The sequence below is a fragment of the Homalodisca vitripennis genome, chromosome 6, assembly GCF_021130785.1.
Source record: "Homalodisca vitripennis isolate AUS2020 chromosome 6, UT_GWSS_2.1, whole genome shotgun sequence".
NCBI classification, from domain to species: Eukaryota; Metazoa; Arthropoda; class Insecta; order Hemiptera; family Cicadellidae; genus Homalodisca; species Homalodisca vitripennis.
Genome location: NC_060212.1, coordinates 35,837,898 through 35,855,137, shown reverse-complemented (window position 1 = coordinate 35,855,137; position 17,240 = coordinate 35,837,898). Strand labels below are relative to the sequence as shown.

At 34.9% G+C, this 17,240-nt stretch overlaps 1 protein-coding gene across 1 annotated transcript; it reads right to left on the bottom strand.

Annotated features, from left to right (window-relative positions):
* Positions 1–5,662: 5,662 nt before the first annotated feature.
* Positions 5,663–16,974, bottom strand: LOC124364281 (proteasome subunit beta type-7-like). The gene is made up of 6 exons (XM_046819629.1): positions 16,772–16,974; positions 13,578–13,757; positions 12,365–12,512; positions 7,996–8,163; positions 6,541–6,692; positions 5,663–5,854 (listed from the first exon to the last, which is right to left on the bottom strand). The coding sequence occupies exons 1-6, from the start codon at positions 16,831–16,833 to the stop codon at positions 5,734–5,736; spliced, it is 831 nt and encodes a 276-aa protein (XP_046675585.1). The 5' UTR covers positions 16,834–16,974; the 3' UTR covers positions 5,663–5,733.
* Positions 16,975–17,240: the final 266 nt, after the last annotated feature.

Below are 17,240 nucleotides of genomic sequence, written 5' to 3'. Positions count from 1 at the left end.
CTATCATGTAGGCAATAATAAATATATATTTTAAATTTTTTCACATGAAATATTTTTTTACTCACTGTAGCTCAACCGCTGCGCCCCTGGCAGGATTTCGAGGCACTCCAGGGTGCCTCAGCCACTCTGGGAATCATTGAACTAGGCCATTACTACCAACCAACACACTTTTGAACAACTTTTTTCATAATGCCTTCTTTTAATTGTTATATTAAATCAAATTTCATTGCATTAGTACAATAAAGTGTGATAAGTTTAGAATTTTTTGCATAAATTTAAGTGTATTGTATTTATTATGTTTAATAAATTGTAAAAGAGTTTTAGCTAAGTATTCTGCTTCGCCTGTACGTGATATAGAAAATCGTTTTGGATTAAGAACTTCACATTTTCGGGTTTGGTATTCTGTGTACAATTAAGTATTTTAAGCAGTTATGGATTTAAAGCGATTTTTGCTAAATAAAATAGAACAAATGTTGTTTATAATCAAGTAACTTGTGTCAATGTACTGTTCGTTACGGACTGACAACACATATAGTAAAGTACAGGAACACTAGATTGGTGATACATGAAATTCCCAGGATGCTTTTTTTTAAATTTGGTGTCAAAATCAAACTATTAATAAATAAATAGTTTTATATGATACTTCTAACCACCTAGTTACACAAGCTAAAAACTTGGCAGGTGGGTTTAAAAAAATTGTGTTGTCAATTTTATTAAATATAACAACACATTTATTTTTACCAATTTAATAATAAATGGTGCTATAAATACAGTCAAAGTAAAAATAGTATTTTTTATTATTGTTAATATTTTTAACAAATCAAAAAAAATATATTGATGACTATTATACAGAATAATACTGCACATAAAAAATGTTATGACAATTTCGTAATTATTACTATCATAGATACTACGAGATGAATTAAAACTAACAGCTTTATTACACTGGGTAGTAATTATATTATTGTACTTTTTGCTGCTTAAAATAATTGTAATGTTTATAAGATATCAGACATCATCGTTTTTGTCATAACAATGGCTAATGTCTGAAATCGTATTATCCTTTCAAACCTTCCATTGTCAGTCAAAAACTATAAACAAAGCAATGTTTATGTTGGAAATGGTTCGATTTAAATCACATGACTGGACTCTTTTCATAAGGTTCTATGTAAAAGATATCAAAGTTTCAGATTGTCGGAAGAGAAAGAAATTTTCCTAAACACTATATGATTAAATTTAGTTTAGGGCTTGGGCTGAAATCAACCAAGTCGATGCAGCTGCTTTTTCTATTTGAAGGGTACCTTTTACAAGTGTATGTAAAAAAATTGTAGTAGAAACCCATTTAAAACTGCCCTTAAATAAAAAAAAATGTATAAAACTACACAAGAATTGGAATTTATGTTACTCTAGATGTGTAAGCATGAGAAGAATTCTATAAATTTACAATATTTGTTTTATAAACACAGTCCCAACCTGACCGTGAATTTGGTTCACTGTGAAAAATCCTTAAATAAGCATGAATTTAATGTACAAACTGTGAAGATCTTTACAACTTACATGAGAACCGGCAACAGATGCTGAAGCGCAGAGTCCAGGGCCACTGCAACTCTCGTAGTGCGTTTTGGCGCTCTAGACACTGAAATCGGCCACTCCTTGTGAAAAAACACCCATCTTTTTTTATTTTTATTTGTAAAACAATTATTGCTATTGTATTATAAAAACAATCAACCGTGAAATTACTATTTTTGTACTGTGAAAATCGTGAATTTTATGCTTAAGAATGGGTCAGAACCCTTATAAAGAATTTTGTGAGGGTGAGGTAGGTCAAAATTGAAAAATGTAAAATGAGGCTCAATCTTTCAAATCAACTTAATGTTGTTAATTAATAATCGTAAGACATGTTTTGAATTCATTTAAAATACATGCTGTTGCAAATTAATGATTAAATATTTTGACAACAGTGAGGAAAACAATGAAAAGAGATCTCTTTCATTTCATACTACTAATTATAAAATGTAATAGTTGTGCAGAATTCAAATAATTTAAAATTTTTTAATTTTTAAAAAGGATTATAAAAATGAACAAACCATTTATGAGCAAGGCAAGTTTTGGACAGGTTTTGCTGGCACTCTACTCCGCAAGACTGGATAAGAAATACTAACGAGTAAGGATGTTCTCTAGTTTGTAGATAAATTTAATATATTCTTTAAGATATCATTAAATACATTGTCATTGGATTGGCTTTGTACAATATCTTTTGCGGCAAACGTGTCTCTCTTTCAGCACTCCTCTCTTGTCAATCCTGTCTAACATTGGTTCCTCTAGTATTTCTGCTCTACTCCATAGAAATGTCGGTACTTAGTAATTATAAAAAGCAGGGCAAATGACAATACACTATTAGTTTTGATTATATTGTTGGATGTCTGCAATGTTGTACGCTTACGTTATCTGAACTTGAAGTTAGATACTATCTCGCGGGATGTTTTCTTTTTTCTGTGCCGCTCCGCATTTTGGCTATGTACACGTAGTATTAATAAAATGAAATTTAAAATCTCCTAACCCTAGGCACACTGTAAGCAGACTACCTGGTACATACTGATCCTTGAACATCCTGTAATGGGTATTTATCGCTCTAAAGGTTAACTTAAAAATCAATGAAAAGAATTGCTCATTTTAAAAATAAAGAATTAACTTCACTGGTCACATGAAATTTGTACAGTTATATAAGTACAACACAGGTCCTGTAAACTACTTTATGCGTCTTAAGTGCAATATTATTTTTCTTCACCTAATTTGCAATTTTTAAAATATTTTATGAAGTTTGACCTTGGTGATTGATCTGAGAAAAAGCTACTGAAGGGAGCGGAGATTTCAAGTCAAATATGACAAGCCCTGAAGTCACCAAACTTGCTCTTCAGTGTTACATGGTGCCGCCCTAAAGTGCCATAAGCACTGTTTCCAGTCGCCCTTAAGTAGCTTTTACTTTGTATCAAACTTACATACCTGAACTTTGTTAATGATAACCAACAGCTCTTTCACATGTGATGGTTTTACTGCACCGAACATATTTTATCAATTCTGGCATGTGTCTTTAGAATGCTCAAAAAATATTAAGTTCTATTACCTTTCTTCAAATTTTACATAGAATAAGCTTATAACTTCTTCATTTCACTGAAAGGTATGTCACAGCCACAAGTTATGTCAGGAGACTCACTGTAGAAAACCCATCGTGTTTGAAAGAGTTTTCAAGGAAATAATTCCTTTTCCAATTACCTACACATAATTATTAAGTGTAAATTATTTGGTTTGGCTTAAGTTCTTCTGTGTTAAAAGTGTAAGAAAATCCTGTCAAAGTTTAATTTTTATCACCCATGTTTACTAAACTGTATGAATTTAATTCTAAGGAAACCCCCAACGCAAGACTGTAAAAAACTATACATTGTAGATTTTATATATGTACAGCGATTGTCAATCTTATGTTAATATGAATGTATTTACTATGTATATCTGAGTTTTGGCCTTTTCATAAACGACAAACTTTTGTTAAAAATTTAAATCTAATTAACAGATTGTGCATATTGTATAATAATGTGTATATTTAATATCCATCCAAAGATATTTTGTAGATACGTTCTTCTTAATCCTAATATTTTAATAAAGAAGTAGTGGTGTAATAAAAGTATTTATTATACAAACCGTTCTATACTGTTGATACTGGATACTGTTATGTACTTAGGAAATAAAATTATATCAAACTAGCCAGAGTACAAATTATTGACTTACACCTTCCCCACCCAACAGTAGATTCTTGTTGATTTAATTTTGTTTTACATTTCCTGAAGCATTATGTTTAAGTGAGGAAAACGTTTAAAATCTCAAGAGAACACAATTTGCTCATATAAAAAAATTCAACTGTGAATGTTCCTGTAAATATGCCCAGTGATTGTAAATGTGTCGTCCCAAAATCTTGATTATTTAATTTTGCTCGTTATAAAACTGAACAAAATAATTTGTAACAGAAGGTTTATATAAAAGACAAAAAAGAATTAAAAATGGGGTGTCTAGAAAACGAACTAAAACTCAATATTTTAAAGGTTGTAATGTGTGGTACAAATCAAGTTAAGAAACGCCAGTCAAGACTAGACATATCTAAACTGGCACCACCACTCCAAGGACAACCTCTATCTGTGTGCACTTTCAGGCCACTAGTATAGTTTCTGGGACGTTGCAAAAACCAGCTCATGAAGGACCGTTGAAAAGAGTCTAACCAATGGTTGGAACTCCCCGTTGATATTGAGAGACACTAGAGCCGGTGTCACCCTTCAAATTTACTTTTTCAGTCCACTGGGGATCACCCCCTGTATATTAGGTGTAACATCTGATGACCTAAGATGGCTTTCCTATGTAAGACAAAATGTTTCAATAGAGATTGTGTTAATAATTCCACCAAAGAATCAGCTTAATTTGATAGAAAAAAATCATATTGATCAAACAATTGGTGGAACTCTAATCACATCATTGCTCCAACCTCTTCAACCACCTGTGGATTGCAGTACCCATACTGTTAGTTTGATTAAAATTTGGTGACAATTGATATTGATGCCAACCTATCACTGATTGGTGAAGCTCCAGCTAATCGTGATATTCATCCTCCCTCTTCACTCACCTGTGAATGTGAAGTACAATCCTGTTAAGTTTGGTTAACATCTTTTGATCGAAGATGGCTTTACTAAGCAAGGCGGAAACATTAGTTTTTTTTTTTTGTTAGTAATTCCAACATAGAGACAACATTAGATTATACCAATTTTATAACCAGCACATCACATTAAAATCAGGACATATTGATTAAAAATGGGTGAAGATGAAGCTAATCATGGTATTGCTCTTCCCTCTTCACTCACCTGTGGATGTGAATTACTGATCTTTCAATTTGGTTTAACATCTGTTGATTGAAAATGACTATCATCCGCAAGGCCAGAACTGATTCTGATTTCCTCATTAAGTGAGCAAAGAGGAACTCAAATGAGTCACTGACCAGTAGAAGGTTTATATACAATGGTTTACACCAAAATTAGGATGCCAGTAAATTTTTAACTTTGTTCTTCCACAGGCATTGTGGCTCCAAATATACAAATGCTTCCAAAATGACACATTTTTCACCTCTGCATGCTAACTTTTAAACATTGAGTTTTTATACTTTCTTTCTTGTATTACATATAATTTTCTTCTTAATGATTTGAAGTTTTATTACATGACAGTATTGGTCAAATTTTAGCTAACCTAAAATCGTAGGGTTTGCTAAAATCTCAGTTGGAGCTTTGTTTCATGTATATGCTGAAATGTTCACCAACAATGAGGTGAAAAGTTTGGAGATGATGACAGGTCATTGTCACAAATTTATTCGATTTTTAAATTTTGTGAATGCTTAACCTTATTTATGCCTTAAAAGATTTTTGACATCTGTGAAGAGGATGGATTCCAATCCAATCCTCGAAATATAGTGTTGTCATTTAACAGTGAGGTGTAAAATGAAACAACTAATCGAAAAACTTTGCAAATAATACCTCATTTACTGTACAACAATAAACTGTTTTAAATATGAATGATTGCATTTCAATAAACGCAAAGAGGCTAGGACAAAAGGGTAAGAATTTTACAACTATAGTATAGAAACAACTTTAATTCATCAAAAAAAGTGAAATTGAATTTATTTAAAATTAAAGCTTGTATAGTTTAAGCCACTTCCATGGACTCTGGCTCAAGCCTACGCACAGTCTCATCTACGACGTCCACAGGAATTATCTTAGTAGTCAACACAGCTGTAGTGCCTCTGGCGTAGCTGTAGGACCCTTGGCTGCAAACATTCATGTGTAATTTATTTACAAAACAATTTATTACTACAACTTCGAGAGATTAATTCCCACATCTATACACAAAAATGTAGTATAACTCATTTAATCATATGATATGATGATGATCATTAGGTTTCTAGTCTTTTGAAACTTAATGCTCCTCATTTCTACGTGATAAGTATAAATTTAATAAAAAAAACATTAAAACACAAGGTAATTGTGTTCTTGACGATGGCACCTTTTGTGATTACATATAATGTCTTAGTAAATGTGTAGAATTTTCTTCTCTCTTAATCTATAGCTGGATCTAGATCTGATCTGTTAAATTAGTATTCTTTTATTCACTGAATTAGAAGAAAATCAACAGGCTTACATTATAACTATCTTCTAGGGTCCACTGATTGAAAGAACACATGAAAGTTACACATTTTTCACATAATTAGAAATTTTTTATTGTACTGTAGTACAAGTCCTGGTAACAAGTTTCACCACTTTGCTTACTCATGCTGCTGCTGAAACTGTGGTCAGCCAACAGCAGCCTGCTGAGTATTACCAACTTTAAGTGAAATTATCAGAATTTATACTTGATCTGTCTATGAATTGAAAACCAAGTAAAGGTTGAAGTGAACTATACCTTGTCTGTGAATATAGTGAATTATTTTTTAGAATATTGGTGTTGAAAACTTACCGTTTGCCCTTCGATACTGTGACTTCATAAGGACGCAAATAATCTACGGAATCCTTACGGATGACGCAAAGATCAACTAAACCACCAGAGGCGGCGTCGTTGAAGATACCTCCAGCGATTGCATCTCTCACCAGTTGCTTGCCTTCCTCCTCCTGGTGGTCACACCCTCATTAGTAAGTATTGGTTTACTACAAACCCTCATTAGTAAGTATTGACTTACAAAAAATAGAGACATGCTAGCCTAACTAAACTAATTTCCATAAGGAAGACAATTTTTAGTTCTCATTTTGTCTGGTAAAATGCAAATGGGAATTTGCCTTCACTGTTCACCAACATGGCAGATACAATTATAATGAACTTCTATTGTTCAACAATCAATACATTTTGTCTTCCAAGAGGCAATCCTTTGTCGACTTTACAATATGCAAAACTCATAAATAAGGCGTGCTTGTGCGAATGTGTTGTTTTAAGATGAAATGTTCAAACTTTAGTTTATCTAGACCAGTGCAAATCTGCGTAGTTGCTGTAAACAGTGCAAGATCACTGACTCTACTCACTATGGAATATTTTTCTCCCTGGAATGGAACAGGGATGGGGGTAGAGGAAAGTGAATAGATTCGTTATTGGCTGAGCGTCAGCGAAGCCTGCGCAAGAGGATTTCTATGTCCATATGATGTATCGAAAACAAACTGACCTACAGACTTAAAATTTGGTATGATGCTTCATACATTTGCAACATTGAGTTTGATGATGGTGCATGTCATCTCATAGAATTTGGCTGAGTGTTAGCAAATGTTTTCACATTGGTTCAAGCTCCCATATAAGGTAATCTTGTGTCTGATTGGCTCATGAGGAGGTGGAGGAAAGGACACAAAGGAGGAGGAGGTGGCTTGGAGTAGTCAGTTCTCTCCAAGCCACGAACTGAGATGAGACGTCCACGTAGCCATTCAGTACTATTATATGATGGGCGACTACGTGAAGGTGTCGTCAGTACATTTACAGGGTCGTGAGTTAAACATTTTATAATAACTTATTAAAAAATGTATATTATATATATATTTCAAGTAAAATCAGGAGATTTTTGTTATTAAATATTATACCTCTAAATTTATACAAAGACAATTTTTTCAATTTAGTGAGTGAAAATATTTTAATGAGATTTATTTCTCCTGAGTAATAGAATTCAAGTGACAAAATTAATTAATCTTAATTCCCAAATTAAATCCACTCAATCAAATAACACATTCCATTTATAAAAAAGACTTGACATATTAAATTAATGAACTTGGTGAAATTTAATTTTCAAGAACAAATTTTTTTTGACCTTGGACTATCCTGAAGTATACAAGAGCTTCCTTATTAATTGAATATGAACAAATTAAATTTAAATACCACATTTTTAATAACCAAACCATAGCAACTACAGCACTGTAATAGATAGAGAGTACACCTTACCGTCATGTCAGGTTTCCAGCGAGACTCAAAGACGGCCATAGCGGCACGGGATCCTGAGCCCATCGTGGTATAGGGTAGAGACTCAGAAGAACCGTGAGGGTAGATACAGTAGACCCAGGGACCCTCCACATCCACTCCACCCAGCACTAGGGCGGCTCCAATGTGGCCCTACAAACAAATACACAATGTAGAGACCACTATTAGCTGTGGACAGCCTGAGCCCATCATGGTATAGAGTAGAAACTTGAGGAACCATAGAGGTAGATGCAGTAGACCCAGGGACCCTCCACATCCACTCCACCCAGCACTAGGGCGGCTCCAATGTGGCCCTACAAACACATACACAATGTAGAGACCACTATTAGCTGTGGACAGCCTGAGCCCATCATGGTATAGAGTAGAAACTTGAGGAACCATAGAGGTAGATGCAGTAGACCCAGGGACCCTCCACATCTACTCCACCCAGCACTAGGGCTGTTCGAATGTGGCCCTACAAACACATACACAATGTAGAGACCACTATTAGCTGTGGACAGCCTGAGCCCATCATGGTATAGAGTAGAAACTCCGAGGAACTGTGGGGGTAGATGCAGTAGACTCAGGGACCCTCCACATCCACTCCACCCAGCACTAGGGCGGCTCCAATGTGGCCCTACAAACACATACACAATGTAGAGACCACTATTAGCCGTGGACAGCCTGAGCCCATCGTGGTATAGGGTAGAAACTCCGAGGAACTGTGGGAGTAGATGCAGTAGACCCAGGGACCCTCCACATCCACTCCACCCAGCACTAGGGTTGCTCCAATGTGGTCTGCATATAGGCTAGTAGGCCTGCATATACAGCAATGCCCCTGACTCAACTAAGACAAAAAAAAGCTGACGGAGCTGTTGCAGGGTCAAGAATCAAGAATCAAGAATCTGTTTATTGTCGTCCCACAATATTACAATGCATTGACAAAGTCATTTTGTTATACATTTTACACAGTATAACAAGATAGTATAAAATAAAATACATACTAGACACTTATGGTTAAAAGTACAAGTCAAAAGGAAATAAAATCTAAAGGCTAAATCGTCTATACTACACAGAAGCATTTCATCTATACTATAAAAGGCTTTTTTCTTTTAACCACTTAATTACAACATTTTTAAAGTTTTTAACAGGTAACATCCTTAGCAGACATAGGCAGCTTGTTAAACAGTTTGATACCAATATAAGAGTATGCGTGCTGAGTTTTTTGTTAGTCAGCGTGCTTTTAGGTCAATAAGGTCTCGTTGTCTAGTGCAGTAGTCATGCTTAGAGCGTCTAAGTTTAAATAAATCTAGATTTTCCTTAACATACATAAGCTTTGCAAGATATAAATGGAAGGAACAGTGAGTTATACTATGCTTTATAAATAGTGGCTTACAAGAGTCAGTGACATTAAAATTAAACATTATGCGCAAAGCTTTCTTTTGGCATGAGAAGACCTCCTTAGCCCCACCTGAAATTTCCCCAAAGAAAAGTTCCATACAAAAGATGTGAGTGGAATAATGCAAAGTATGCTTTCATTAATAGACTACAGCTTGTACAGGTTTTAAGTTTTTTTAGTAAAAATATAACTCTAGACAACCGAGCACAAAGAGCATCTGTGTGAATGTTTCCAGGTAAGCTTAGAGTCTAAGTTAATTCCAAGTAGCTTAACTGACTTAGTTTACAGAACTGGTGCTTAGGCTAAAGATGATGTTTTCTGTCTTATCTTCATTCACACATAGGCCATTGGGCAGAAAACCAGAGGTTGGACCTTTCTCTCATATATGTGATCATGGCTGCATTGATTTCAGGATTTAAGTTAGAGCACATTAACGTAGTGTCATCAGCATAAAGTACACATTTATTAGTTTTTATGCTCGGTTAGTTTTTTGAAGAGCTGCATCTATTGAGATCAACATTTAGGTCTCCCGCAATAACAATCTAAAAATTTCGATACTTAGCATTGTTGTTAACAAAATCAAGAAGCTGAGACAACTTATATACAAAACCATCTAAAAGATGAATCAGGGTACGATATACAGCTATGACTAACAATTTTATAGTACCAAAGGCTATCATTACAGATTCAAACAGTTTAGGTTCACAAATAGAGTCAATATTTACAACCGAAAAAGGGTGTGGAAAGGCTTCCTTTACAAAAATTGCAGCTCCACCGTATGAAGATGTCCTGCAGAAGCTATCAGCCAAGATGAAATTATCTGGTACATATAGATAAATCTCGTCTTTGGTACACCAATGTTCATTCACACAAAGTATGTCGCAATTGGTACTGCTGTTAAATATGTTAAGTAAGTTCAAATTTATTCCTTATAGACTGGATATTAATGTGGGCTAAGTGAAGTATAGTTTCACAAGGTCCATTAGGCCCAAGTTGGGAAGCACTTAAAATAGGCTTTTGGCAATATACTTGCACTGACGATAATAGTCCTATGTACCCGGTTTCCTTTGCAGTCCCGGGGTTCCAAAAAAGACATACCAGGAGCACTCTTACTAGAATATCTAAAGCGTGACACATAAATACCTGCAGGCCAGACATCCTGGTTGAACACATTCTCCCAAAGTGGCAGAGGGACTCCAATTTTAAAGGAGCTGTAGCCTGGAAACCTATTTTTTAGTTTAATTACTTCATAACTACCACTGACAGTATCGTTTAGGTACTGTTTCAGATCTTCACATTGAACATTTTCACCAAATCTAGACGCAAAAATGTGTCTGTATTTCTCCACAGCCCTCAGTCTTTCATTATTAACAGAAGCCCTACCTGTCAAAAACATGGCTTTTTATTTTTATTTGTCATCGTATTAGGTAAACTATGTTGAGTTTTCGTATTAGGCCTAGGCCTATTACGCTTTTTGGTAGGTAACCTTAACAAACCCACTGTTATTGTTCAATTCTCCACTTCCTATATTATTCCCTTGTTCCAAGTCCAACGTTTCCGATGTCACGTCACCGCCGACAAAGTTACATACTGGAACTTGAACTTCAGAGTTGGTCGGTGACTCACAGTCCTCCGAATTAGTTGTAAACTACTTTATTTTCAAAGCCGTTGCTGACCGCAGACTTTTTTTTCCCATTTTCAGTCATGATGTTTTTTTCGTGCTACAGAACTGATTGGCAGCACTGATGAAACGTTTCTGCCACTAAAAAAAGATGTCCGACTGTCAGATTTATTAGCTACTGAAATCAAATCAAGACTATCTTTAATTTCTTGGTTAGAATTAGCATAAGAACTATCATTGCCATTTAAAATCATAGGACACAAGTTAGTGTTCTTGTGTGTAGATTTCAAAACACTAGAATAAGAAATTGTATTATCATTGCCGATTAAAACATCGCCAATTGCCTCAGTGTGGTTACTCACGATAGATGATAACCTGGCATTTTCTGCCTCCACAATGTCCAAAACGATTGCATAGATCACGTTTGGTTTTGCGTTAAATCAAGAATTTGGTCGGTTAGAAATTTTTATATGTGAGATACAATCACACGTAGCACTATAGTCTTCTTTAATAAAAGGTTTGGCAGCCGGTAAGACACTTGCAACGGCACTGTTATCTTCAGGATCCACCCTACAACTGTCACATAGAAAATTAGACTTTTCACCTTTAGAAAATGAAAAATCTTTCTTCCTCTTTCCCCGCACATGCAAAATGGAACCACTTAAGACACCTCCCCTCACACATAACTCCTCCAGAATGACTTGTAACATTTTTCGGACAAGCTCCACATAACGGATTCTTATTAGACGGCGCCATCTTCCTGTCCAGACACTGTCGTCAACTAGTTATAGAACTATTTTTAGTTGAGCAATCGATCTTTCACAGTTGATACCCCTAATTAGTTCATTAAATTGCAACATCACTGTTAACCGGTGGTACAAAGAGTTGTACCAATGGTTGTCCACAGCTAATATTGACATTAGATCTAAAATCCTTTCACATTCCAAAGAAATACTTCAAACACTTATTAGTCATTATATTTTACCACTTTCATGTGTGGCAATGGTACTAAAGTTTACAGTAAGTTACCTTTGTCTATTTAAAATATTGACAATGAAAAAGTTTCACGGGTCCTTCATGGTTTTCGTGGGAAAAATAGTAATTTCAAGGCTAATTGTTTTTATAAACAACATCACAAATAAAAAACATATAGCTGTCTTCCTTCTCTTCATGTGCAAAAACACATAGAACTACAGTATAGGATGTCTTTCTGTTATCTGTCTACAATTTAATTTACTACGTGTTATACAGAAACACTTAAACACGTATAAGTAAAATATAAGGGTATTATTTGTTAGAAAGAAGCTTTGATACAGGAACATTTTCGAACTCACCTGATAACGAAAGAGCATTTGCTTCATCATAGTCTCCGCGGTGACAACCCTGACAGGACGGCCACTATGCAGTCGGTGCAGCTCCAGCTGAGAAGCAATCAGCTTTGTGGTCATATCTGTGTCTGCAGCAGTGCCTGCTCCACAGCAGCTGTTGGTATTCGTTGTGTTTATTTATGATGATAATTACATTCTTATAATATTTTTAAACGCTTAGAAATTTAAAGATTATTTTATAAATGAATTTAATATAAATTATGTGGTAAATGTTTACTTCAGCCACTTCACAATATTTGATGTTTTTTTCAAGAGGAACATGCTTAAAAAGCAAATTTAAAAAATCAATTACATTTTGGACAGGCCAACATAATTGTTTAATCTTGTAAAAGAAACTGGTAATTGAACGGACAGACAATAAAACCTCTGGCAATTAGCGTGGGCTGTGGCAGCACCAAAGGTTGCTGCCTTGTGCTGGTGGCAAAAAACAAAAAACATTCCTTGAAATAGTTCTGATCAATAAAATATAAAACTCCAAAAGCCTGATCACTAATGCTTGAGAACTATATATATTACAAACTAACCTAACCTTACTTTTCTATGTAGCAGGGCCATGGCCAATAACCAATACCAAGTACACTAAGAATTTAAACTCACAATACTAGGTAAAAGAAAACAACACAACATCTTTTCTGTTCATTCTGATAGAATAATAAAGGGTATATTTTAAAGTTTTCTCACTATACTTTTACATTAAAAAATATACAGAAAAACATCACTCATTAGAACCACAAAGGAGAATAATTATGATTATTTCTGTAAATGATTATGCAATCAAATCTAAACTATCAGGAAAAGCAATGTGAAGATGCCCAAAGAAAATGTGCAATAGCCAACCATCTGAAATAACAAAGGTACCATATGTAGTAACCTGGAAAAAATAACCATGGAGTTAGGTACTGAGGCAAACATAACAAAAAACAGAAGTACAGAAAAACTCTTCAATTACATTTAAATGCAGTTTATAGACCCATTTTCCACCCCAAACTCTCAGATGAATGTTGACAACATTGATATCTCCTCTTCTTAAACCTACCCTTCCTTAGTTTATTCTCCGCCATCCCAAAACCTCAATTCCTCCTGGTCCCGGTTGTTTTAGGTAACGTGGCTAAAGTAAACATTATTCACTGATGAAACCAAATGCATAACTGAGACTCACTAGATATTTTTGGCTAAATAATGGATCTTGGAGCAGTTCTTGTCAGCAACGATGTTCCCCTCAGTGGCTCTTGTGTCAGCACCAAGGATAACTCCGTCCTTGAACACGATCCCAGCGATTGTTGTTCCTGTCTTCACCGCTTTGGGCACTTGGAAACCCTTGGCTTCTAACATTGTATTTCTACGGACATTAAAAGTATATTAGCAATTTTTCTTATTCTAATTAACAATGCCATGATACCTCATTTTAATGAATGATTCATGGATCCTGTACACATTAATATACATCACAATTAACCTTGGAAGTAGAATGCGGCACTTAAGCCTGTTGTGTAAGTGGCATTGCCGTATGAGAAGGCATATTTGTGTAGGCTACTTTCATATTATGTACTTTTAAAACCAGTGAATATATTATCTGATTTTGGTAAAATATTGACTATCGAAATTCACAGGTTTTGTCATTCCAAACTTTCTTTTATGATTGTGTAAACAAATAATTTTCTTACAACTCAATCATTATTCAATCCAACTAATCATGAACCATTATTCATCAATGAAATATCATAAGAAACATTGTTGGTATTCCCAGTCTTACATACTGTCTGTAATACCATCATTGAAATGCTTCTATTATCCATTAGGAAATAGATGTTAAATTATCTAGAGGCTTCTGAATTACCACAAAAAATCACACTTAACATGTTTATTCAAAACAGATAGTAACATTTACTAAATACTACACTGAACATGGTAAATTAGAGTAGGCACTTAAGAACTTGATGTTGAAATATGTTAACTCCTTACTCTTACATTGAAAAGTTTAAATACCTGAGTATGAAAGTTAACACAAACAAATCAATTAAGCGTTTCGACGTTTCACCCCTTGAATAAATCAACTCTTTGTTTGTACCATGAGTTATGTGAGGTAAACTCCAATTTTTATGTTCTTTAGTATTATCCAGAGGCCACTATTTTTGGACGAGTTTTCCTTATCGGGAAACAAAATAAACTTTATTATATGTTACTAGTACTTACCTTGTTTCATAACGAATACCCAATGAGTCATACTTCCTGTCGCCAAATCGCCTCCAAATAGGCCTAGACCCACGAATCACATGTCACTTTTGAATAATTAATTATTGTTCTTTTAGTTCTTTTCCATTGATTGTTGATCGCTTGATTAATTTATAATTTCATCATGAATAATTATCTTCACCTCTGGAATTTACCACGAACTGAAGAGGAAAACTTTTTATTTGTAGAACTCATGTAACGGGAGTAGCGGCGTCTGGTGGCGATGCATTCAACTCAATTCTCACAGATATCGCTTTCATTTGGGAGGCAGAATACCATAACCGTTCGTCTTAATGACTTGTATAGGTACTTTGGGATTATACCGACCACACCCAGACATGAATCGTTATTTGACATTTTGTTTCTACTGATTACTAGATTAGCGTAGAACAATATTTCGTCAATATAAAACAGGAATTGTCTTATCGCAAACCCCTCCCCATCCTCAGACAGAGGTCAAAGTCGAGCGGTCTAGTAGCACCTCTGGTGCTGCCCCGCGCTGATGTCAACGAAAGAAAAACATCCCTCGAGATAGTACCTATCAGTAAAATATCAAATTCTAGAGGGGCTGATCAGAAATATAAATTGAATTGTAATGGAAAGGCAATTATGTACAGTGCAAATCATGTGATGCCGCGCGGCCTGCCGTAATCGGGATTCTCGAGAAAGATAAGATAACAGCGACAACAATACCGATCACAATACCTGGAAATGCTTGTAAGTTTGTAATTTTGTAATTAAAGAGTTGTTTTTTCGTTCTATCATGTTTATTTCTATAAATTTATATTTTTGTGTTCTTCATACTGGTGTGGTCGGTATAATCCCAAAGTACCCAATAGCCTTTAACTAAGGGAGCTTCAAACACTCATTCTCTGCAGCATAATAGGCCTATCAATCTATCTTTCACCCAATACCTGAACATTTGCGGCTAATGATGTGTTCCTCAACATCGATAGGGTTGCAAAGATACTGTACCAAGCGTAGGTCTCACTGAAAAGAATATCTGACAGAAGTGAATCCTCTTGGTGTGGGCACTAAAAAAACTTTATTTAGATCGGAAATAAATTACAATCTGCAACAGCAGATGCTTTCTGACAGAGATAAGCTTCTCAGATTAAAGCATCTACATATTTACGTACATATTTTCTTGATTAAGGCACTAAGGTATAGGCTACTCAACTATGTCGTTGAAAATACATATACTAGAACGCTTCTTTACCAAAGAAGAGTTTAGGGTATTTATTTACAATAGCGTGACCATGGAAAATGGACTTTTTTTTCCTGGGGTTGGGCATTTATAGCCAAGTATTATTATCACAGGTGCACATAAACTGGGGGGAAAGTATATTATTGTATCATATTGATGCCTTTCGGGCATTATTGCGTTAAGGATGGAAAATAACTGACAAAATTTTGTCGAACAACACTTAGAGGGTTAAGGAGCAGGGGCATCACGTGATCTGGGAATTCGACTTTTGCAAGCTCGAGTTAATTTTTTTTCTAAAAGAGCAAGCAGTGCGCAGCAGTGCGCAGCACTGCGCAGCGGGCAGGCATCGTTGACAGGATTAACGTACTAGTCAGCATCATTTCAGCCAGAGGTACTGTCAAAAACAGAGTTTTCAGAGGATTTCAAAAAAATCGTAACTCCTTTGATTTTCTTTGCCGACGAATTTTTTCTTCACCATTGTTTTCAGGAAAAATTGTAGTTTTCAGGGGAAAAAAATGAACATACCTTTCCATGGTCACGTTATTGTAAATTGATACCGACTTTAGAATTTCTTCATTGATCATCACTTAGCCAAGAGTATTTGGTATGGCATTTAAAATGGTTATGTCTTGGCGTCCTTGTTTTTTCAGCAGAAGATTGCTTTTGAAGCTGAGGGCAACTGCCAGTCCTAAATTTAATTTTGTTGATAATATGACTACATACTACATAGGCTATAATTTCATTTTCTAGACATAATGAATCACCTATCAAACTGGATAATTAAAACTAAACCACCTATAATTATACATTTTACATTCAGAAAACACTTAGCTATAATAAAACTTGCAATCATGACTATGCACTTAAAACTAACCTATAAATGTATTGAAAACAATAACTAGTCAATTTTGTACCTTCTACAGTTGTCAAAGGAAAATCCAGGAGCAGGATCATTTGGTAGCAACACTGAAGCCATTTTATGAATTAAATCTCGAGTTGGTTTATTAAGAAAACAAATTCGTATTTTAAAACCAAACCAATCAACTTCACGAGCGACTAATTATAAGCGAGCGTCTGAGAGTTGAAGAATACCCTTGCGTGAGTATCAATATTGGGCTTGACTGGAGTATGTATCAAAACCACAGACCTCTCTAACGCTGCATAGAGGTTTGTATGATTTGTTCTCATTTATTTATTATAAAAAAAAAATCATGACTCCAAGCAGTGTTTGGTATGATTTCTTTATTTTATGTTCTTTTGTTTATTTTTAGTTTTAGTTTGTTGCAGCACGTTATAAGTTTTAAGTACTTGTATATTTATTAACTTTCTTCATACCTGACGAAGAGGATAGATTTCAATCCTTAAAACGTAGTGCTATACATT